The following is a 23317-nucleotide window of genomic DNA, read 5'->3' on the forward strand; positions in this document are numbered from 1 at the left end:
AGAGACAGCCCAGTATTCACACACACAGAGGGAGAGAGAGACCTGATAGCATGCAGAGAAACAAGAGACGAGGAGAGGCTGGATCGCCTTGGGGGGGCGATGATCCAGATCCAAACTTTTGTCTGACAGCCGGGACAGAGAGATTCCTGGAGAGCTGATGGTCCAGCACAGAGGAGGAGAGTGAAAAAAGAGGAGGAGGAGGAAACGAGAGGTGGAGATAAAAGAGAGAGAGAGAGAGAGAGAGAGAGAGAGGTTGGCAGCTTGTGGGAAACAGAGACAAAACAACAGGAGGTTAGAAAGATTCAGTGGTTATCAAACAGTTTGCACGTTGTTTGTTCACTTCTCGTCAGCAGGATAAATATGGACCATAACAAATAAAGTTAATCAGCTGACTGAGACTGAGACCAACCCGCCGTAAAGACGATGTTAACGGGGACAAAGGTATTGAAGGATGAGCACGAGGGCAGAAAGCTGAGTTTTTAGGCTGGATTTAAAGACCTTTTAACTGTCGAGTCTGAGCACAGAGCACGGGATGGGATATGAGGTCTAATGAAATCAGACACATCTGAAGGGGCGAGACCATTTCCAATTCCAAGTCATCAGAAGCACTTTAAAGTCTGAACTGGCGTGACAGGAAGCAGATGACGTGCAGCTGAAACTGATGGTCAGATTTTCTAGTTTTAGTTCAGGGTCAAGCTGCAGTGTTCCGACCGTCTGAAGAGTTTTTATACCAGCATGTGGCAGACCAGACAGCAAAACCTGACAGGAAGCAAGTCTGCATGAAACAACGGGGTGAATAAAGGTCAGCCGTGCGCAGAAAACACCTCGTTTCAGGAGGACAAAGGTGATCTGATGCTCGGAGGAGAGCAAACTTTGAGGAATCACACAGTCGTCATGTCACATGTTCCAGAGCCAAACACCAATTGAGCTGGAGGGCTGTAATAAAAAAAGAAATGATAATCAAGGGCAGAGGAACCCCCCCCCCCATCATGAGGGAATCCCCAGGACGTAAACATGATGACGTACTAAGATGTTCTCCTCCTGATACTCTACGTTGCCCCTTTTCCTACCCTCTTTACCCCCAGTGTGGCCCCCAGACAGGACGAGGTTAGGCCTGCTGGTCCAAACAGGCCCAAAACTCAAACCTGGTTCATGCTGGGAGGGCGGAGTGGGCAAACTAGGGTTGGGATATCCCCGTCTCAAGGTGTCTACGGCCGATAGGGCTGCTTCTCTGTCACGCAGGCCTTATCTCCCCCCGCCCCCCGCCAGGTCGCTCAGCAACCACAGCGGTTGTGGGGTACAGCGCTTCTTAGGGTTGACGTAGTTTCATATGGGTGTTCCCGCTCCTCTCGTTCTCTCTCTTTTCGCTTGTCCCAGGTCACTTTATCACCGGTGCTCGTCCAGGCTGACAGACGTCGTCCTGTTCCCGGCGCCGCAGACCAGGTGGGAGGACCTGCATGCAGGTAAGGGTGTGGCCTCCTCTGGACAGGGCTCAGACACACTTAATGGCACAACTGGACAAGAGGGTAGAGGTCAAACAGGACGGACATCCGAATGTACCCTGGCAGGAGCACATTCTAGCCTTTTACGTCTCTGCCATGTTTGTTAGATTTTCCTTCACTCCAAAAATCATTATAACATTTACTTACAAAATGTTTGTTGCACACATTTTCTGGAAAGACAATTCAAACATCAGTGAGGATTTGGATCATGTGCTGCGCTTTTAGAAATATTTCACCTGTTTATTTCTAAATATCTGCCAATTCTCAGCGTTACAGAGTCAACAATTGTTACCACTACATGGCAAAGTGTTACATGACGTACCGGCTATATCTGTAGATTTGTTTCTTATAAATATTGCAGTCAATCTTATCAAATTTTGTGCAACTGTAAAGGGAAAGACTATGTTTTTCTACTGAAGTGAGTGAGAAATATATTCAAATGCAATTTTACAAAAAAGTGCAAAGTTTGTTCAGTTGTTGCTGAAATTGAGATCTTACATTATGAGAAATAATATTATCATATTGTTGTGAATTTTGAATATTTGAGTGTAAAGGTGAAAGAGAACAGAGGAGTCTGACTGAAGGAGGGTGTAACCCAGAGATAAGACTCTGTACATCTTCTATTTGAACTATAACGTAGTTCACATTCTCAACGGCTAATTGACTATCTGCCCTGAGTGGTGGCTCTGCAGGCGGACTCAGAGCAGCTGTGCGATGGTAGATGGCGGTATCTTCATCAGCGCTGCCTTAGAAACTTGTTCCTCAAGAGCAAAAACACCTGCACAAGTTCACAACAAAATAATGGAACCTTTCTAGTGGGAATGATCTAAATTTATTCCAAATTCTGTGCTGTGGCTGCTGTAGCTGCACTGTCTGCATCAAAATGTGCTAAAACCCACAACAAATCACCAGAAAAATAAAGAACTCTTCTTCTGTTTTAGGGGATGAATAAAAGTAGCTGAGACATTCATCAACATCTGAAAAACATCAATGGAAAGCAACTTCAGCTTTGAGGAGGTTGGTCTTTTTTCCTTTATCATCTTAACAGTGCGGCATCTTCAATATTAAGATTCAGTATGTTTATTTTGCCATAAGAGAGATTGTAAGACTGAAGCTCCACAGTTGTGTGCTCAGATAACAAAGGCATCCTGGAACATGGAGACTGTGGGGTTTGATGTGCTCAGTATCTTCTGTTAAATATGTTTCAACTCCCTCTTGTTTAGGGCAGCGACATGTCCTATGAAGACAGTGACTCAGCCTTCCCCTCTCCAGTGAGACTGTGAGTCCCTTCTCTTGTTTAGGCCTCTCTCTTTCAGCACCGCTGGACACTGTACAGGCTGTACTTGTATTCCTACCGCCGCTGTGTATATGTGCTGTAAATGTGTGTTTGTCATTAGTGTTTTAACAGTGTGAAAGGGGTCGCATGCAGTGATGAACCCCCAGAGAATTATGACAGAGTCTGCGGTTCCCTCCAGCTCTACGAAGCATTTTGGCCTCTCTCAGCTCATTGTTTTGGTTTTGATTTGACTCAAAACAGCTGCAGCAGGCAGGGAGTTCACCACAAAACAGCAGACTAGGTCATGAACACATCAGCTTAACCTCAGCTAAAAGGAGAGTGAATATTGCACTTCTCCAAGCGAGGCAGTATTTTTAGTCAACTTGTAGTAACATACCTGAGTCTAAACACAGGGCACAAAGATCCTCGCTATGAAGCGGTCAAAGATAAGAAATAGCTTGAGCAATCGTGCCCTCTTGTGGCCAAAGAGAGAATGGCAGAATTTCACAGTAATGGAGAACCTGATCAGCCTAAACTGAGGCTCCTTCTTGGCTGGATTTTAAGAAATTTGCGAACTACAGTCACAGAATTCAAAGTAATTCAACCTACAGACACAATTATGTGCATATGCATTTTCCAAGAAATCAAAATTTCCTCTCTCTTCTGAGATGAATCACTTTTCAGGTTGTCAGAGAAGTTTGTAAGCTCTGGTGAGACATTAGGAGGTGTTGCTGAGGAGCACTCGTGCTCATCCCTAATGTTTCTGTTTCTCTACATCATCAGCGGCATGTATGACCTGGAGAGGAGGAGGCAGGAGGAGGAGGAGGAGCAGAACAAGCAACATGTGGAGGCCATCGGCATCCCCAGCAATTCAGAGGGTAGGTTCCCCTCGCAGGCCCTGCAGCTGATGGTGATCTGACCTTTTGTATCTGTACACAAGTCATTTTTCTGTCTCTTTATTTCAGCTTATCTGAATGTGAACACCAATGCCACCACAAGAGGGGACGCCCAAGTTAGTCGACATTCTTCACTCACATCAGATATAAAAGTTCATTAACATAAGTCAACATTAACTGCTGGTATGCTTATTAACAAACCGCACTGCATTATCACAGGCCTACGTGGAGCTGAATGAGCTCCAGGGCAGCTGCTGGCAGGAGACCGGCCGCTGGGTGGGCTATGAGGAGAACTTAAACCCCGCCACAGGCAAATGGGGTCCCTCTCATGTCTCCTATCTCACCTTTAAGAGCCTGATCCAGCTCCGCAAGATCATGAGCACAGGTGCCTTTACAACCTATAACGAAGCAGGAATTCAGAGTATGTTTGATGAATTCGTCCAATTAAAAGCAACTCAAATGTACTCAGGTGCCGTCATTCTCGACCTGAACGCCAGCAGTCTGTCTGCTGTGGCTGAGAAGGTGGCCGATGAGCTGCTGAACAAGGGCGAGATCCGCGCCAGTGATCGGGATGGCCTGCTGAGAGCTCTCCTCCTGAGACGCAGGTAATTCAATTCTCCCTTTCTTTCTGCACGATGACGATGCCATGGGAAAGTGTGCACCATGCTCATTTTACTTGTCCTTCCAGTCAGTCTGAAGGACCGGTGGTTACTCCCTCTGGAGACATTGAGATGAAGACCTTTTCTGTAACCAAGACGGTATACATTTTGGGTTTTTTATGCAGTTTTATCCATTTTCATGCTTTCATTAATATCATGTCTTAACATAACAGAGCTTACATTATTGTACTGCTGTTGTTTGTGCAGAGAGACAGCAGTGACAACATGGAGGCCTCAGTGGTCCTCTCAGGTATGTTCATGTTATTCTGATGCAGTTACGTGTCATTTACGCAGTCATGGGGCAGATGTGGTTAAATGAGGGTTATTTTCGATAGGGGTCCTGGACTTCCTGCAGAAACCAGCGGTGGCTTTTGTGAGGTTGTATGACTCTGTGGTGATGGAGTCTGCCCTGGAGAGTCCTGTTCCTGTCCGTTTCGTCTTTGTGCTGGTGGGCCCCAGCCAGAGCGGAGTAGACTACAGGGAAAGTGGCCGAGCCATGGGTGCCCTGATGGCCGATTGGGTGAGAGAGAAGAGAAGTGCTGCTTTAGCTATGACCTCACACTGTCCCACCAGTGAAAAGTAGCTTTGCCTTGTTTGGTACAGGTGAGGAAAATCTTCCTGTGTGTCTGCTCTCACAGGTGTTCTGTCTAGAAGCCTTCTTGGCCCAGACTGACAAAGATCTGACCAATGCCATCGCTGACTTCATGGACTGCAGCGTTGTGATCCCTCCCACTGAGATCCAGGATCAGGGACTGCTTCAGCCAATCATCAACTACCAGAGGAAGATGCTGCGTGACAGACTCCGTCCCACCGACAACCGTCTTGCCTTTGGCGACAGAGTCAGAGGTCAGCATACAGTGACGTACTTACAGTGCACAGCAGCCTAGATTAACATCTTAAATCTTAGTTTCATCCTCCAATTGTAAGACTTGTGTGTCTTTGTACTGCTAAAATGCATACTGAAAATGATTTCAATCTATAAGTAACTACACAAATAATTACACTTTTTATGATAAATCAAAAAGGAACATTGGACAAAAAGAGGCTTATTTAGTACAATTAGTATGAATGTCGCTTTTATTTGTCTGCTTGTCCAGTTGAGAAACCTCCAGAGGAGCCTCGGGAGGACCCTCTGGCCCGAACAGGCTATCCTTTCGGTGGGATGATGAAGGACCTGAAGCGCCGATACCGTCACTACATCAGCGACTACACAGACGCTCTGAACCCTCAGGTCCTCGCTGCCGTCATCTTCATCTACTTCGCTGCCTTGTCCCCGGCCATCACTTTTGGAGGGCTTCTGGGTAAAAGAGAGTTCCGTACAGAGAGATATGCTTTGCAACGAGTTATTGACCTTTGATATTATCATTAATTCTCTCTGTTGTTTATCTCAAGCTGACAAAACGGAGAAAATGATGGGCGTGTCGGAGCTTATGATCTCCACCAGCATCCAGGGCGTCATCTTCTGTCTCATCGCCGCCCAGCCCGTCCTTGTCATCGGCTTCTCCGGCCCACTGCTGGTGTTTGAGGAAGCTTTTTACTCTGTACGTATGAGTTGTCAGGTGTTGAAACTGCTGAATAAACCTTCATCAAGCTAGTTTTGCTTCATAACTTTGATTTTCCTTTACTCTAGTTCTGCAAGTCCCAGGACATCGAGTACATCGTGGGCCGTATCTGGGTGGGGATGTGGCTGGTGGTGATCGTGATCATCATCGTGGCCGTGGAAGGCAGCTTCCTGGTCAGGTTCATCTCCCGCTTCACTCAGGAAATCTTCTCCATCCTCATCTCTCTCATCTTCATCTATGAGACCTTCAATAAGCTCATCAAGGTTTCCTCACCTCATCTCATCACCCATGTCTCGTCACAGATATCATTTCCCTTCAGCCACAACTGTAAACGCCTCATTTGTCGTCCCTTATTTTGCTCCCTCTGACTTCTGCTCTCAGATCTTCAAAACCCACCCTCTGATTCTGAACTACGAACACCTGAACGACTCAGTTGACAACCCCTTCCACCCGGTCATCAAGGAGCACGTTGAGTACCATTCAGATGGCAATGTGACCATTCATGAGCTGGAGATTGAGAGGGCCTACCCCAACACTGCCCTGCTGTCCATGTGCCTGATGTTTGGCTGCTTCTTCATTGCATACTTCCTCCGCCATTTCAAGAATGGTCATTACCTGCCCGGTCCGGTAAGATCAACTCTGTGTGTCTGGACATCGTGCAGTTTTGAAAAACCCATAAGAAGATTCTGTGACTTTGACCATTGGGTGTCCTTTGCTGTCTGTCTCTAGATCCGTCGTTTGATTGGGGATTTCGGCGTCCCCATTGCTATTTTCTTCATGATTGCTGTGGATATCTGCATTGAGGATGCCTACACTCAGGTGAGTGTTGTTTCATGATGAATGAAGTCATGTCAGATAAGAATGTTCATACCATTTTTTTCTAAAATCAAAAAACTCAAGCCTCACATCATGTGCATTGAGATATATCTGAATGTTCTGCAGCTGAAGGTTATAAAGTGCAGGTAGTTGGAACAAATATAAACATGTCATGATTAAGGTAACTTTCTATGATTGTTTAATGGTTTGGAGCACATCTAGTTCACTATTCAGTGAACTTTTACTCTGTGCACTCAGGTTTATAATGCACACATTAGCTTTTTCAAATGTTTTGGCCATTTTTACACAATATTCCTGAAGAAACAAAACTCCACTTCAGCACTTTTTCATAGTTGATGAAAATGTGTTTAAATACACGAACCGATTCCAAAGAAGTTGGAACGCTGTGTAAAATAGAAATAAGACAGAAGATAATACATTGCTAATCCTAGATGATGGTATCATGTTTGGGTATGACAAGGGGCAACCTGGAAAGGCTCAGTTGCTTTTATTTACGCTTTCCACAGAATCTCCACTTGTTTGGAATGGGGCATGTATACGTATGAGCAAATGTACATTTTTAAGAAGATCTTGACTGTGGATAACATAACTGCTTAATGTGTTTAAATCAAGGACAGATTAATACATAAAACTGATAAAAAATCTCAAATCTTCATTTGAGAGATGCTATTTATTGGCATGTCTAAAAGTCTTTAAAAAGCTTTTGTCTTTGTGTGATTTTTTGGTTATAAATGATCTGACTGAATATCATCCTGCCCCCCTGCAGAAACTGGTTGTGCCAAAGGGTGTTGAGGTGACCAACCCCAAAGTCAGAGGCTGGTTCATCAACCCCATGGGAGAAAAGAAGCCTTTCCCCATCTGGATGATGGGCGCCTGCTGTGTGCCAGCACTGCTCGTCTTCATCCTCATCTTCCTGGAGTCCCAGATTACTACGTGAGTGACATTATAAATAATCGTATGTTAACTATCAATATCACTTCATGTGAAGTTGAGATAGGACTTTCAATGCTCTCTGTGAACCGACAGGCTGATTGTGAGCAAACCTGAAAGGAAGATGATGAAAGGATCTGGTTTCCATTGGGATCTGCTCATCCTGGTCACCATGGGGGGCATCTCCTCTATTTTCGGGGTGCCCTGGCTGAGTGCTGCCACTGTGCGATCCGTCACCCACGCCAACGCTCTCACTGTCATGTCCAAGGGTCCGAAACCAGTGATTGAGAAGGTGGTAGAGCAGAGGATCAGTGGCATTCTTGTGGCCATCCTGGTTGGTAGGTGCTGCCCTCTACTGTGCTGCTGCAGACACAGCAGGGTCACAATAATTTACCTTTTTACTTTATTAATCGTTCACATTCTGTGACTTCCAGGTGTTTCTATTTTCATGGAACCTATTCTGAAGATGATTCCCATGACAGCCTTGTTTGGCATCTTCCTCTACATGGGTATCACCTCTCTGAGTGGAATCCAGATGTGGGACAGGATGCTTCTGCTGATTACACCAAAGAAATACTTTCCCCCTGATGCCTACGCCACCAGGGTTCGTAGCCCCCTCAAATATAGTTCAGAACTTCCCTCTAAATATTTATATATTTTCATGTGGAACATGTATGTTTGGAGATAAGTCATTGTGAAAATGCAGTGTTATATCCACATATCTGCAAGTGCTTGCACGCTGTTGCTGTATAGGCATAAATATGGTCTCTTTGTGCTTCTCTTTTTGGTCACTTTCCTTGTTTTAGTCCTAATATAAATTTGCATTCTGTTCATTTTCCCTACTAACGCTCTCGCCTGTTGTCATTTGTGCAGGTGTCGACACTGCGGATGCATCTCTTCACTCTGATCCAGCTCGTGTGCCTGGCTATCCTGTGGGTGGTGAAGATCAGTCCCTTCTCTCTGGCACTGCCTTTTGTTCTCATTCTCACCATCCCTCTGCGCATGCTCATGACCGGCAGGCTCTTCTCTGTCATGGAGATGAAATGTGTAAGTAGCTTTCTGTGTTTGTTGCATTCATACTCAAGGTAAGGCACACATTATCGTGTCATTTGATGTGTAACTGGGTGTTTGTGCTGCAGCTGGACGCCGACGATGCCAAAGTGACGTTTGAGGAGGAGCCGGGAAAGGATGTGTACGATGAGTCCCCGCTGCCGTGAACAACACCGGATCACTAATGTGTCACTCACAAACTTACAAATGAACTCAATTCTTGACTGCCAGTATTTAGGTGTCTTTAAAAATCTGTATTTAGAAACACATACAGTTTCAAACTATTCTGTTATCTTAACAGAAATTTACCTCTCATTTCAAGAATGCATCCATTATTCATGCAGCTGAATCTGTTTGTGACCATGAAACACAACAGAGAACCAATAATAAAGTCCATAATGTCATTGAGATATAGAACATGTCCCCAGCCCACATTTTTTCCCCCACATTTCATACTACTACTACATTTTAAGTGACATTAGTTTGAGTATATTTACAGTGCTTCCCTTTTGTTTCTTATCAGGCTGCTTAGTTATTTCATGACGCAGGGGAAACATTTTATTTCTTTAAATGAGAAGTATTTCCCTTCAGATGTGAGATAAATCCATTTATATTGTTTTTCATTTAGTGCATCACTTCACTATAGCTTTAGAGTGACTGCCGAATATAATACTATGATTCCACCTAACCACTATTTTACTACTTAAGTTAAGCAAATTTGATCTATTCAGCTCTTTAGACATGCACAAATTAATGATTTTTTGTGGGATTATCACATCTGCCTGCGCCCCATACAGCAGCCTTTCCTGTTTAGTCTCAAATTTTGTTTTAAATTGTGTTACTCAAGTTTGCCTCATTTGACATATTGTGTATGGTTTACTGAACAGTTTGGTCTTTCCTGCTCAGTTGACCTCTTTAGAATGTGTATAGAGAGATGTGAAATGCACTTATATCTTATTTTAAGCGTGTAATTACTTTCATCATTATAAAACGGGATGAGCAGTAATGGGTTGATAGTGGTTAATGAGATATTTGTTTGAGCCGATTGTTGTAGTAATGATGTAATCAGGAAAAAACGTATTTGTAAATGTATCTTATTATGCCTTTTCATGTTGCCTATCATGTGATTGTGTGCTTGAAACACTGTACATGCTTTGGATTTTCATTTTATTAAAAATAAAAACAGCCTTTAAATGTGTTTTTTTAATTAATGCATTATAATACAATATATTTCACATCACTCGCAGCTCACTTTTATCGCTTTATCCTGAGTAGCAGGAGAGGGGTGTTCAATGGAGGAAGATGCCTGCCACTCCGCTGTATGCCACTTTCAAGGTTATCAAGTAAATGACATAATTTACTTTGTGCTTCAGCTGGCAAAATTTGCTCAGATGTGCATTTTTTTTTGTTACTTTAATTAAATCAGATATGATTAAGTAAAGATTTTGCATTACAAAACAGACTGAAAAGGTGCAATGTTACAAATTATTTTCACAGATACTAATAACATATCCAAATACATCATACATATAGAGGGCCACAGCTCAGAAATGAATAAGACATCATTAAATAATCACATAAATAACTACAGACAAAATATACAACATAATGGAAACTGTGAGAACTCATCTTATTGTTATGTTATTTCATTCTGCTGTTCTGATTACCATTTATTATAATTCTATTTCATAAGGCTTCTTTGATCAAAAAGTCTTTAACCGTCAATCAAAACAGAGGCAGAACCAAATACTGTATGACTGTTGCTTTGATCTGAAAGAGAACTCAGACATAATGAACTATAATAGAAAGAGTTTTTAAAAAAGATATTAAGACACATACTTTGGAAAAAAATATTCTGAAATCACAAACTGATAGAATTTAATAAATAAAACGACCAGATAAAACTCTAGATTGATAGTGTTATTTACTTCATTATGTCTGAGTGCTTATTTGAACACTTGAACACACCAGCCTTTATGTCTTGTGCAACGGTTGATACATTTCCGACAGCAAGCGAAGGCAGCACTGTTTAACAAGGCCGAGTGGCTGAAAGTCATTTGTTTCCCTTGAATCGGACGGACTGGATTGGACGGCCGCGGGTTCCGCCCACAAACACACAAGGTGGAGTTGAAAAGAAAAAACATGCTGGGCTAAAATGAAGCTGTCAAACAGGCTCGTACAATTTGCTAAATCAGGAATCGAGCAATGTGAAAATGCATGGAGGCTACTTCCAGGACATTTTAGATAGTTCTCTCTAAAGTGGAAACTGACATCGACAGGGGCAAATGATAAACTTTTGAAAAACAAGATTTTTAATGTTAATTATATTTACAAGTTATGGGAGTATGTGAAATAAGATGGTTGCACTTAAATTAAACAAGAATTGGCACAACTTTGGTTTCCATGAAACGTTCAGATACCTGATCAACTATGGTGGTGCAAACTTCGGCTGGATATCTCACAGGGTCCGCTACGGGAGTAAAATAATCGCCGTCGGTAGGGTTCAGAAACGGCGGTGCGAGGTCGGAAAAAATGTGGATGTCTCGGCGTAGCGAAATGGTTGGATGGAGAGAGAGGAGCTGCTGCGCGTTGAGTGGAGGGAGACGGCGAGTGAGATGGAGGCGGGGGGGAAGGACCATCTCTGCGGGGACTGGAGCCCAGGACCGACGGCGCAGTGCTGGCTATCGTTCAACCCTCCCCTTCTTCCTCCACAACGACACCGAGGCTCACGCCGAGAGACAGGTAAGCCAACCAAGCAGCCGCTCGGTTTCATAATACGGCGAGAGTACTCGATAAACAAACCCAAATAACCTTCTAAAACCTGCAAAATCGACCTTTAATGCTTGCTTTTGTTTTCATATAAAGCGGCTCGGTCCGGAGCCTCGTTGTAGTAGCGAAATAAGCCGACCGTTGTGGCAGGGTGCAGACGAGGTCGGCCATAGCCGAATTTCTTGTCCTCTACAGCGGGGAAGAAACTTGATGTAGGACCCGTAGGTAAATGTGGTATTTGCTTAAAAATACTCCAAGCGGCTATTTTATGTTAATTCCCTTCATCGAAACTCGACTATTCGTGGTGTAAGCGGGGTATTTGCGTGGGGGAATTAGCGGTGGTTTCCGCGCCGAGACCTCCATGCGGCTGTTGTCGGAACAGCCAGCCGCCTCTCTCGGTTAGCCATCAGGGATCTCGGTTTAATATCTCACCGTGCAGAGACTCGCCCTCTCTCTCCCCTCTCTCTCTCACTGACTATACCAGAACCACCGACGACCGAGCTCCGAGTACCCGCCTTCTTGATCTCGCTTGTACGCTTTTGGACCGGGGGAAGGGAGTCTGCAACGCCCTGGCTTTAGTTTTAAGCTCCGTTTTGTGTGTTTGCAGTGCGCCATTGGACCTTGTCACGGTAGGTTTCCTTGTAGAGCAGAGCTGAAGCATGGCGGACCTGGAGCTGTTTGTCGCGCCAGTGAAGCTGCTCTGCCTCGGACGTTAACATGTTTCCTTTGAGCACTGGCGGTAGATTTAGATGCAGTTTAGCCGCGAGATATCGTAGCCGAAACTGCTAACAGCCGCCGTTAGAGTAGCCTCTTTCTTTAAGTATGGTCGAGGATGTAACGTTTGGCCGTTAAAAATATTTTCCATTTTCTTCTTTCTTTCTGCGCCTCCGCAAGTGCTTCCAACCCACCACCATGAAACGTATCTCGGGCATTGTTACAATACGTTAAAGCGTGTTTTACCGGAAACCCGCCGCCGTCTACAGTAAACATTAAAACGCTTGACGTTAGCTAAAATTACAGCCGTTAACTGTTTAAAATGATTTGTTGTAAACAGTACCGTTAACTCCGGGTCTAAGTTCCCCTCTAGGACACGGGATATTCTTATTAATGTAAGTTTTAAAGTTTTGTATCAAATGTTAGTGTTTGTTAAATGTATGGCAATGAATATTAGATAAAAGTCCTATTTAATTTTCATTTGTCGTGCCAAGTCGCCCTTGGCCATGTAATGCTTCAGCTCCCAATTTTTCATCATCCATATGCTGTATTATTATGTATATTATGATGAAATTCAGGGTGTATTCGGTGCTCTAACGGCTCCAGGTACACGATGTGGCGGCTCTTTAGCTCCATAGATGTTGATAATGAAGCTTTTGATGCGGCTAGGTCACACCGTGGACACCACAGTGAGCTGGGGGCCACCAAGGACACGTTGAACAACGAGCAGCCGCCATCATTGGATCACAGCTCGGCTACGCCTCGCTGAAGAATGCACATGGTTTTGCTCTTAAATCGCAACATTTAACGCCAAAAACGTGAATAAAGCGGTCTGTACGCGCTCTAGGAACACATTTATTAACTGCGAGCGAATACTGAATCGATTTCCTCGCCCCAGCCTGAGCAAACGTTTGAGGAGAAGATTATAGGGTTGCATGGCGGAGCTAGATCCGCGTCCATCGGTGATGAGGCGCCTCTGCCGAGTGGCGCATTTGGCTGCAGTACTTCCAAGCCACCATTCCCCCTCGTCGGAGACCGAAAGCAGATCCCCCGTCCGTGGTCAGCTGGTCGCCTACAGCTGCCTGTCCGTCCACGTCCATTCGCTTCCTCCTTCCGTGTATCCTCCCCAACCTCCATTCCGACAGAAAACCCTCCATTACCGAGCGGAGCGAGCGAGAAAATGGTCGCTCCTGCGTGTCCACAATACTTTAGTTGTGGAATAAGGACGGCACTAATACGCCGAATTCCGGCTGGCGAAATTTGCTCGACGGGGACTCCTGTAGTCGTAGCTAGTTGTGCTAGTTGAAGCCCTCCGCAGTGTTATTTGAGATTTGAAGCCGTCACAAGCAATAGCCTATGTCTCACCATGGAGCGTAAACGTTTAAGGGGCGGTGTAATGAACATAAACCATTATGTCGAGGCAAATTTAAATGACTCGACTTTGAAGCAGACTTTTACTTTCAGATCACAAACAAACAAATTTTTTTTTAGAAATCCACGTCGAGCATATGAATAATTTACACATTAAAATAACATTATCATTAAAATGCCGTAGTTTAAAAACAGATTTTCTGGTTGGAGGAGCCATGTACGAACGTACATATTTGTGTATTTTAGTGGGTTTTTTTTCTTTTAAAGTTAATTTTACCGGTTTCATAACTTGATTTTTGTTGCTTTTGTAGATACAAGACAGTACACCCACAAATGAATGGAGACATGGAGGCAACGGCCCAAGTCCAAGGTGGGGGTTTGTAACAGCTTTGATGACATGTATCACACTTTTTATTCATGGAAATAATTTAATTATTGTTGTTTTTAACGCTCCCACAAACTTAATATATTAACCCTATCATGGCACATTTCATTACAGACACCCCGTGGGATTTAAACACATGCCAGAATGTATGATTTGGTCCCTGAAAATTAAAATTCAATACAAGAATATAATATTTTTTCTCAGGGGAAGCATTATTGCGCATTATTTTAGGCACGAAAAGTGATGTTGTAGCTAGTGTTGTAACCCAGCAGATGGTTGCACGTGGTAATTATCTTTTTTGTGTCCTTATCACAGCGTGGGCACAGGATGACCTATTAAAACTGCTGGAGGCCATGAAAGTGGCCCTGCCTCAGAAAGACCTGACTAAATACAAAACATCAGAGTCCCACCTCGACTGGCAGAAGGTGGCTTTCAATTCCTACACAGCAGAGATGTGTAAGCAGAAGTGGCAGGAGGTCTCTAAAGAGGTGAGAGATATTTAGTGATATTCATATTGGTTGTTGTTTATCGTCTTTTTTGTGCTCCACTTAATCTGTTCTTTGTCTGCCCAGATTCGTAAATTCAGGACCCTAACAGAGCTGATAGTCGACGCCCAAGACTACATCAAAAACCCTTACAAGGGCAAGAAAATAAAAGTGAGTAAAATTCATAGTTCACACAACTGTTGAAAAACAAGCCACCTGAGTGGCGCCTGAGTCTCAAGTCTTTTTGCTCCCCCTTTTTCCCTGCGACACACAGAAACACCCAGACTTCCCCAAGAAGCCCTTGACTCCATACTTTCGCTTCTTCATGGAAAAGAGGGCCAAGTATGCAAAGTTGCACCCAGAGATGAGCAACCTAGACCTAACTAAAATCCTCTCCAAGAAGTACAGGGAGCTGCCTGACAAGAAGAAGGTCAGTCAAAAACTAATGCCACCACGAGTACGCTCGACCGTCTTGATAGGGCCTCTAACAAAAATGTTGCTTTCTTTTCACTTCTACAGAAAAAATATGTCGACGACTTTCTACGAGACAAAGAATCTTTTGTGCAAAGCATGATGAAGTTCAGGTGAGATTACTAGCATTCATAACTGTGTGTTATAAAGGCTTGGGGATATTGGGCCTGCATCTGCAGCAAATTGAAGGATGGCGATTGTGCTTAAATGTTTGTTTGTTGTGTGTAAATGTAGGGAAGAACACCCAGATCTTGTGGAGAGCATGACCAAGAAAGGCTCAAATGTACCAGAGAAACCCAAGACACCCCAACAGCTGTGGTACAACCATGAAAAGAAGGCCTTCCTCAAGACACACCCAGACGTACGATTAAACATCTACAACACAACCAACAAAATGCAGCCCCGTAAACTGCAATTGTGATACCACAGATGTTAATTTTCTTTGTTTGACACCAGGCGACCACCAAAGACATTAAGGACAGTCTTGGCAAACAGTGGACGCAGCTGTCAGACAAGAAGAGACTCAAGTGGATCACCAAATCTCTGGAGCAGAGGAAACTGTACGAGGTGAGACCGAGGCTGTTCCCGTAGAATTGTGAAGCGCAACGATGACGTACCGTCCATCTTTCGCCAGTGTTAACCGTGTTTTTGTCTGCCATGTTCTAGGGGACAATGCGGGAGTACATTCAGCAGCACCCAGAGCTAAACATGACCCAAGACGATATCGTAAAGTCCACCCTGACCAAGGCTGAGAGACACCTGAAAGACAAATCTGACGGCCGACCTGACAAACCTCCTCCGTGAGTCGCAGATGCACGATGCTGGTTGTGGGCCGCTGACCCGTGAGCCAGTTAATTAATCATAATGTGGTATGTGCATACGCTTTCAGAAATGGTTACTCGATGTTCTGTGCGGAGTTGATGTCAAACATGAAGGATGTACCCAGCACAGAGCGTATGGTGATGTGTAGCCAGCGGTGGAAGCTGCTGAAACAGGCAGAGAAGGACGGCTACCAGAAACGCTGTGAACAGGTGAGTTCAGAACCAGCAAGTCATACAAAAAAAAAAAAAAAATCTACTTGGTCTAAAAATGTTGTATTTGTCTTTTCAGAGGAAGAAGGAGTATGAAATTGAGATGAACAGATTTCTCAGTGTAAGTCTCATTTGTTACTTCATCATATGTTTTTGTTGTGCACATAGTCTGCACGTCACAGCCGTCACTCTCCTCATCTGTGTGCTGCAAGACTTTCTTACGTATATTTCCCTCTGTCATTTGCATCTGTAGAGTTTGTCAGAGGAGGAGCAGCAGCGGGTTTTATCTGAGGAGAAGATAGGGTTTAAGAGGGGCGGTGGGGCCAGCAGTCCTGCCTCCAAAAAGAAGAACTCTAAAGCAAAGGTAAGACCATGTATACCGCAAACATTTACTCACATATAAACTTTGATTTCCAGTACGGAATGTCATATTGTACTTTTAGACTGTCAAGGTTCAGTATTTTCGAGGCATTTAATCGTTACTTAGACGTTGTAGTGTCCTTTTCTGATATCCCATTGTTCTGTAACTTGTAGGCCAATCCAGAGAAACCCAAAAGGCCAATTTCAGCCATGTTCATCTTCTCTGAGGAGAAGCGTCCTAAACTGCAGCAGGAGCGTCCGGACCTTTCCGACAGCGAGCTCACAAGACTCCTGGCTCGCATGTGGAACGAGCTGCCGGATAAGAAGAAGGTAACCTGTCCATACAGTGTAGTATTATACTGTAGAAGAAGTGTCAGGACAGTGAGTGGCTCACAGGAGCCAAATCACGCTGATATGTGCAGTTTTCTTATTTATTTTTCTCATGAACTTGCTGTCATTTAGGAGAAGTACAAACGTCTAGAAACAGTCCTGAAGGCAGAGTCAGAGAAGAAGGAGAAGGAGGATCGTAGTCGTCTGCCGGACCCACCCAAGACTGCACAGGACATCTGGCAGCAGAGTGTCATAGGAGACTACCTGGCCAGATTCAAGGTGTGCACGAATCCCTGTTCACACAGGGGATGAATATTGGGTCTAAATGTGTCGCGATCGGGTCTGTCTGACCACATCTGGAGGTAGTCTGACTTGAACTGTGTTCGGATGTTAGGTCGGTGTAAATGCAATCTGTTCAAAGTGCTCCGTTCACAGCAGGCAGATATTTGTTTTTTATCCATCATAAAATATAGGTTGTTCAAATTTGAAGAGCGAGCAAGCCAGAAGCCTGAAAGAGACACAGCTCAATTACTGATTATGTGTCTGTTCTGTGGCATAAAATGTGCATTATTCAACACGATGGTGTAAAAAATAAAAGCAATACAGGCTTGAAGTGAATGAAACACAGTGAGAAATAACTGTGTTCTGCACTCATCTGTGCATCTGATCTGCTGTTAACGAGGTGTATAATTTATGGAGTCACAGAGTAGCCTACACGCTGAGACAAACTGACACAGTATGTGTTAAACAAAGAAAGGAATAACGAATCTACAGGAGGGATATAATAAGATTTTTTTAAATGTAAATTTCCTGTAAATAATAACAGACCTCCTCACATATATCCAGCCTCGCAACATCTTCTGTTGAGTTTTATCCTGGCTGTCCCTTTCCCCATCACATGTTAAATGGAAATGGCTGAATCCTCACTATACTGCATCGTAAACTAGTCCGGGATCACTTGTTATGCATTTAGGAAGTGGATCTTTTTTTTCTTTTGTGTTTGTGTGGGTGTGGCTGCAAAGATTTCGCAGCCTGGCATGATGAAACATTACCAGAAGAAACACTGCTGTAATTGACAAAATCCTTGAAAACTGCACATCAAATTCTCACCACAAGTGGATTGAACGTGAATCTGTGCTTTGCAGAGTGACCGGCCAAAGGCACAGAAAGCTATGGAGGCAACCTGGAGCACCATGGAGAAAAAGGAGAAAATTATGTGGATCAAAAAGGCAGCAGAGGACCAGAAAAGATATGAGGTTAGTGGCAATTCACTGTCATTGTCCAGTATAACTCCACAGCATCTGTACACAGTACCAGAGAGAGCTAACAGCTGACCCAACTGTCCTCAACAGAGAGACCTGTGTGAGATGAGATCACCTGCTGCTGCCATTGCCTCAGGGAAGAAGATGAAGTTTGAGGGTGAACCCAAGAAACCACCATCGTAAGTTTGTTAAGTCCAACTCCTCTGTGCTTCCTGTCACGTTATGTGTGGATTCTATTGAAATCTTAACGTTGCGATTTCTGCACACTTTGGTCTTTCTAGAAACGGATATCAGAAGTTCTCTCAGGAGATGCTGTCCAACGGAGAGCTGAATCACCTCCCGATGAAAGAGCGGATGGCTGAGATCGGAAGCCGCTGGCAGAGGTTACCGCTGAAGGACAAGGACCGCTACAAGAAGATCGCCGAGGAGAAGCAGAGACAGTACAAAGTCCAACTGGAACAGTGGCTCGCTGTACGAAGTGTTTGTTGGTTGTTTGAGGGAGGTTAGTCAAGACATCTTGTCTACTTATCTAACATACGCTTCCTTCTTTCCACAGAGCTTGTCTTCACAAGAGAGAAACACTTACAAAGAATACAATTCTCAAGTAAGTCTAGTTATTTCACTGCTCTGGTCGGCACTGTGCTGCCACAAACTGCATAGAAATCTCTCATTGGTACATTTAAAACTGTTAAATTGCTTGATATTTCAGAAAAGACGAACCACAGCAAAACCAGGAGGCCCCAAGGCGAAGTCCAAGAAATCTGTAAGTGCCGACTCTGTCGTTCGTCTTTTTCTTCGGCTGTAGTGATGCTGTCAGTCACACCTGAAAACGTATCTCCCTACAGGACACAGAGGAGGAGGAGGAAGAGGAGGAGGAGGAGGATGACGACGACGAGGATGAAGATGAGGACGAGCAGGAGAAGGCTTCCTCTGAGGCAGACTCATCCAGCGAGGATGACGATGACGACGACGATGATGACGATGATGTGAGTTGCATCTCTGTTGCCACAGAGATAAAGACTAGAAGCAGAAGCTGATTGTGCTAAATCCACTTTCTTTATTGTTTGGTTGAAGAAGGAGGGGGACGACGACGATGATGACGATGACGACGACGATGAGGCAGAAGACAAGGAGAACAAGTCGGAGGACAGCAGCAGCGAATCGAATTCACAGGGGTCGTCGGACTCTGATTCGGACTAAAACGGGCCGACGTCGCCGGACGAACTGAGCAGCGCTGAGCTGAGCCATGAGTCAAGGGAGCTCTGCCACTGTGCCAACCCTGCTCTCCTCCCACCACCAGGGGGAGCCACTGCATTGCCTCATCCACTTCACACTCACCCATTTTGTGTTGCTGCATTGGTGATCTTCTCATGGAGGTACCCTGCCCTTATGTCCAAAATCAGTTTCATTCCCTCCCCGGTGTGATGGTCGTCTGACAGCACGGGCGTGACGTAATGCCAAAAACAGCATCCCACTGGTTTGGTGATGCCGTGAACATTTCTGCCGCTGGTTTCAATCTCGACCTACAGGTTCAATGGTTTAAGGTTAGAGTTTTAATGTCGAGGGTAATTAATAACTCTGTGATGTTTATTTTATTGTTCTGGTAATTAGTTGAAGACAGGTGGCTTCATAGAGCCAAAGAACATAGTATGGTGGATCACTTTAGGGAGGGGGTGGGGGTTGAGGTTCAGGGTACTGAAAAATTGCACTCTTCAGAATGTTTCCATTATTTTTTTTTTCCAGAACATTGTCGCGTTGTTCGCTATTCTCAATTTATGATGTAGATTTTATCATTTGGTTCTTAAAGAGGTGGTATTTTTTCAGGAAATTAAAAAACAAGCCATTATGAATGTCTTTTTGTTGCTGGAAAATTTCAGAACTGTTACTCACCCATCTTCTCATTTAAAAGATAACCTACAGAAAGTGTTCACCAGCTCTTGGACTTTTTCATGTTTTGTTGTTTTACACTGTTGAGCCGAAGTGGATGTAATGAGGCTTCAGCGCTCATTTAAAATGTCTCATTAAAGGACTGTTGCAACATTTAGGTGATTAAATTAGCTGAAAATGACTAATTTGCTGACCTGTCGGGCGTGTTTAAAACCGCAGAAGATATTTCAACACAGAACTGAAACTGAGGCTGATCTCAAGTGATCGTCAAGACAAGTTCTCCTGCAAAAACAAATCTTGACAAACGTATCTAAAATGTGAAAAACATTAAAAAAAAAAAAAAAAAACAACAAATCAGTCGATAATGTACATTTTCCAGTAGGAACCCCTTTTGGCAGCAGTTACAGCTTCAGTCTTATGTGGATCGGTCTTTGCAGCTTCGCCCATGTGGACACTGTGTTTCCTCCCATTTGTTTGTTGAGGTGTTAATGGACTGTGAGTGAGCAGCGGTTTCCTGCCACAGATTCTCTATTGGCTTGTGTTATTAGCAGTATTCTTTACATTGACCTGTTGTCTGCAGACTATTCTGTGCCTTGAAAATCTTCTCCTTCGCTTTCCTGTCAATTGCAGGTTTCAGTTAACTTGTTACATGTTTTTCAGAAAGTTCCTTTCTCTGCACCGTGTGTTCTTTAGTAGAAAATTAACAAGCTGTTGGAGCTTCCAGAAACTTTTAATTACACACGTGATCTCCATTCAACTTATGTGACTTACAGAAACATTTGCCTGCACCAGTCAATACTTCTGTCATCAGTCATTTTCGCTTTATATTCTGACTTAATTTGGACCAGTTTGTGAAGATTTCATGTCTGATGATTTGTGAATCCTGATTACATCCACTACCGTGTGCTTCAGAGCTGTGAAACAAAAAAGGAGATGAAGACTTCTTGTAGGATCCATTGCCATGTGTCTGTCATTTAAAGTGTCATTTAACTTAACTGACATGTCTTGTACACAGAAATCCATCAGTCTGAAACAATTCTGTGTGACTCAGCAGTTTGTTCTGGCCTGACAGTAATAAACAGTGTTTATTATGTGACCAGAGCAGTTTGTCGTTGAAGGGATAACACTTGTTTTCCGCATTTAGAGCTCAATGTGACTCGTTTTTTTTTTTAAAGGATAAGTCACACAGTTGGTGCATGTTTCTTCTCTGAACCGTTGTTTTACGTTTCATTTGTGGTTCATTTGAATTGTTAATAGGTTTGTTTTAATTGTCGTGTTCTGATCCATCTGGAATCATTTGTGGATGTCGAACTGAATGGTTTTCATCTAATTCTTTTTTTCAAGTTCGTTTTGAAATTTTAATGGTATTGACTGCAATCCGTATGGATTTTAGTCTGATGCTTATCCCAAAAAAGTGTGCACTTAACGTAAATCTGTCCCTCTGTGTGAGTTTGTGTGCATGCATGCACAGAACTGTGTATATATGAGGGTGTGAGTGTGTTTCTTTGCTTTAATGTGTGCTGTTTTTATTGTTTTTGTTGCATACCATGATGTGACTGCAGCATGCATGTTTGTGCCTGTGTGGGGACATCTTACCAACACCATGAATGTAGATATTGTTAAATTTTTTTTTTTTTTTTTTTTTTCCTCCAAAGGTCTTTAGTAATTTTTCTGCTCAGCGCTGTCGTGTCATTGGTTACCTGAAAATGGACTAATGACAAGACTTCCATGACTGTCATTTTGGGTCCACAGACAGATGAGTACATGGCAACTATTAATAATCTGTTAGCAACGGACTGATTTTGATCCTTGTGAATCTCATCACTGTCTGAAACAAAACCAGCGTGGACTATTTAAATAATTTGGGGAGGGACAAAGAAAGCGATTGCTGATATTGATCAATGGGCGTTTGTAAAAGGGATTCGTGGAACTGAGTTGCCAGAGGAATTGGGGTTAAAAACTTGTAATTTTTCTGTAAATACTGTTTTTGTATTGAGCGCTTATTGTTTTGTTAGTGCTTTAAGTTTGCAAACCCTCATCTGTGACTTCTGAGGCCAGTGAGTTTTTCACTCACGGGGGAGAGTTTTTGGTTTAATTCACCCGTTTTAGTTGTTTCTTCTCTCCCTTTTGTTGGTTTATAGAGATATCTAAGACAGCAAAGCTTTACAAGTTTGTACTGCTGATCATTTGACAAAATTTGATGTTTTCTATAGCTGAGGGTGTTCTTATGTCCTTGTAGTTCAAGTCTTTGGGCAAATAAAAAATGATCTTTAACAGTTAGAAGTGTGTGTTCTTTGCAGCCTCATCCAAGCAGACATCAGATCAGCACCGTGACGTGTGGGAAAATTCTCTGTATCTCAAAACGGCTTTTGGTTTTGGACAAAAACAATTTGTGTTGGTCGAATTGCTTTAAGAGAAATTGCAACTGAGCATTATTCACTTTTTTCTGTCATTTTTTAGGCCAAATGTTATATTAACAAATTAGTTTGATTGACCGCATGAACTTGCCACAAGGCCAAAAGCGAGCTAATGAGCCCATGTTGACCTCCCATTCCTCAAACTCTGCAACGTGTACAGTTTGTCTTTTATGATTATTCCCTCTTATTGTTTATTTTGAACAACTTCAAAGAAATAATCAGGGAAAATGGGGGAAAAAAAATACAATTTAATTTAGAAAATGTTTTTTAACTTACTCCTACGTTCATCTTGTAGCCACTTTCGGAGTCTGCTCAAGCCTAGGCCTCAAAATGAGGAAATAAAGCAGGACCCTAACAGTGCTGCAGACTCACAGTTCTCAAAATATAAAGCAAAACCATGTGTCAGCACAGGGGCTGTTAAAGTTCTGGGGTCCCTGGGACGGTTTCCCGTTTTTCCCTGGTGATAATGCAGCCTTGATAGTTTGGGGAGTGTCCTTTCCTGTTTCAATAACACACAAAGCCACGAAGAAGCTCAAAAACAAAATGCTTCTCCCAGTGTGGAGAGGAAGAACTTGACTCAACTCCATTTGGGATGAACTGGAGCAACAGCTGTGAACCAGGTCTTAACAGCAAACACCACACTTGGATCTCAGTATGCTCCAGTTGCTGCCTGGTAGAAAATTCCAGCAGCCAGGAACCAAAATCTGGTGGAAAACCTTCGCAGAGGAGTAGAAGCTGTTACAGCAGCAGATCAGCACACGTGGTTTTGGAATGAGATGTGTTGCAATTAAATATGGACAAGGTGTCCACATACTTTTGGCCACACAGTGCGCATTATTGCTACCGATGACCTCATTCAACCGCTCAGGCACAACTAACTGATCACAGATAAGAAGATCGCAGATAAAATCTCTTGTTCATTTATTGACGCCTTAAAGTGGATGGTGAAAGTCTCAGGCCCGCGTCAAGTTCGTCTGCAGTACCGGAAACACGCTGCTTGTCCCTTCAAAATAAAATCATCAATAGTGCCCTAGCTGCGTCACACAAGATCTCCTAGCAACCACAGCTTTTACTGGCTGGTCTTCAGTATCATTGGATAAATATAGATGGAGTGAGGCTAGCA

The 23317-nt window shown here is 43.5% G+C and overlaps 2 protein-coding genes across 4 annotated transcripts; both read left to right on the forward strand.

The window, feature by feature from the left end:
• Window positions 1-1329: 1329 nt before the first annotated feature.
• Window positions 1330-9922, forward strand: slc4a1a (solute carrier family 4 member 1a (Diego blood group)). Its single transcript, XM_041957647.1, has 21 exons — window positions 1330-1463; window positions 2444-2519; window positions 2726-2781; window positions 3562-3656; window positions 3744-3790; window positions 3894-4059; window positions 4144-4279; window positions 4363-4432; window positions 4541-4583; window positions 4669-4853; window positions 4972-5179; window positions 5431-5634; window positions 5726-5874; window positions 5964-6158; window positions 6277-6522; window positions 6625-6714; window positions 7499-7665; window positions 7759-8000; window positions 8097-8266; window positions 8536-8709; window positions 8802-9922. Exons 2-21 carry the CDS (start codon window positions 2493-2495, stop codon window positions 8877-8879), a joined length of 2748 nt encoding a protein of 915 aa, XP_041813581.1. The 5' UTR covers window positions 1330-1463; window positions 2444-2492; the 3' UTR covers window positions 8880-9922.
• A 986-nt stretch (window positions 9923-10908) lies between these two features.
• Window positions 10909-22057, forward strand: ubtf (upstream binding transcription factor). 3 transcript variants are annotated; one of them, XM_041957649.1, is made up of 21 exons: window positions 10909-11454; window positions 13878-13936; window positions 14267-14439; window positions 14524-14607; window positions 14711-14866; window positions 14956-15020; window positions 15142-15268; window positions 15364-15474; window positions 15574-15707; window positions 15797-15938; window positions 16018-16059; window positions 16192-16302; window positions 16473-16628; window positions 16761-16907; window positions 17774-17884; window positions 17981-18069; window positions 18172-18361; window positions 18447-18494; window positions 18600-18653; window positions 18736-18876; window positions 18965-22057. In XM_041957649.1, the coding sequence occupies exons 2-21, from the start codon at window positions 13900-13902 to the stop codon at window positions 19088-19090; spliced, it is 2244 nt and encodes a 747-aa protein (XP_041813583.1). In that variant the 5' UTR covers window positions 10909-11454; window positions 13878-13899; the 3' UTR covers window positions 19091-22057. The 3 variants fall into 3 exon arrangements, with proteins under 3 accessions (XP_041813583.1, XP_041813582.1, XP_041813584.1); XM_041957648.1 differs by lacking the exon at window positions 10909-11454 and adding an exon at window positions 11945-12110; XM_041957650.1 differs by lacking the exon at window positions 10909-11454 and adding an exon at window positions 11945-12110 and having other exon boundaries at window positions 18968-22057.
• Window positions 22058-23317: the final 1260 nt, after the last annotated feature.

The sequence above is a fragment of the Chelmon rostratus genome, chromosome 17 (assembly GCF_017976325.1).
Source record: "Chelmon rostratus isolate fCheRos1 chromosome 17, fCheRos1.pri, whole genome shotgun sequence".
NCBI lineage: Eukaryota > Metazoa > Chordata > Actinopteri > Chaetodontiformes > Chaetodontidae > Chelmon > Chelmon rostratus.

Bases quoted from the DNA above. Each gene is read 5' to 3' on its own strand.
- slc4a1a (XM_041957647.1), top strand. From the start codon at position 2,493: ATGGAAAGCAACTTCAGCTTTGAGGAG. The intron at 3,657-3,743 runs GTAGGTTCCCCT...TCTTTATTTCAG, and splicing joins CATCCCCAGCAATTCAGAGG to CTTATCTGAATGTGAACACC. The intron at 4,060-4,143 runs GTGCCTTTACAA...AAATGTACTCAG, and splicing joins CCGCAAGATCATGAGCACAG to GTGCCGTCATTCTCGACCTG.
- ubtf (XM_041957649.1), top strand. From the start codon at position 13,900: ATGAATGGAGACATGGAGGCAACGGCCCAAGTCCAAG. The intron at 18,495-18,599 runs GTAAGTCTAGTT...TTGATATTTCAG, and splicing joins ACAAAGAATACAATTCTCAA to AAAAGACGAACCACAGCAAA. The intron at 18,877-18,964 runs GTGAGTTGCATC...GTTTGGTTGAAG, and splicing joins ACGACGATGATGACGATGAT to AAGGAGGGGGACGACGACGA.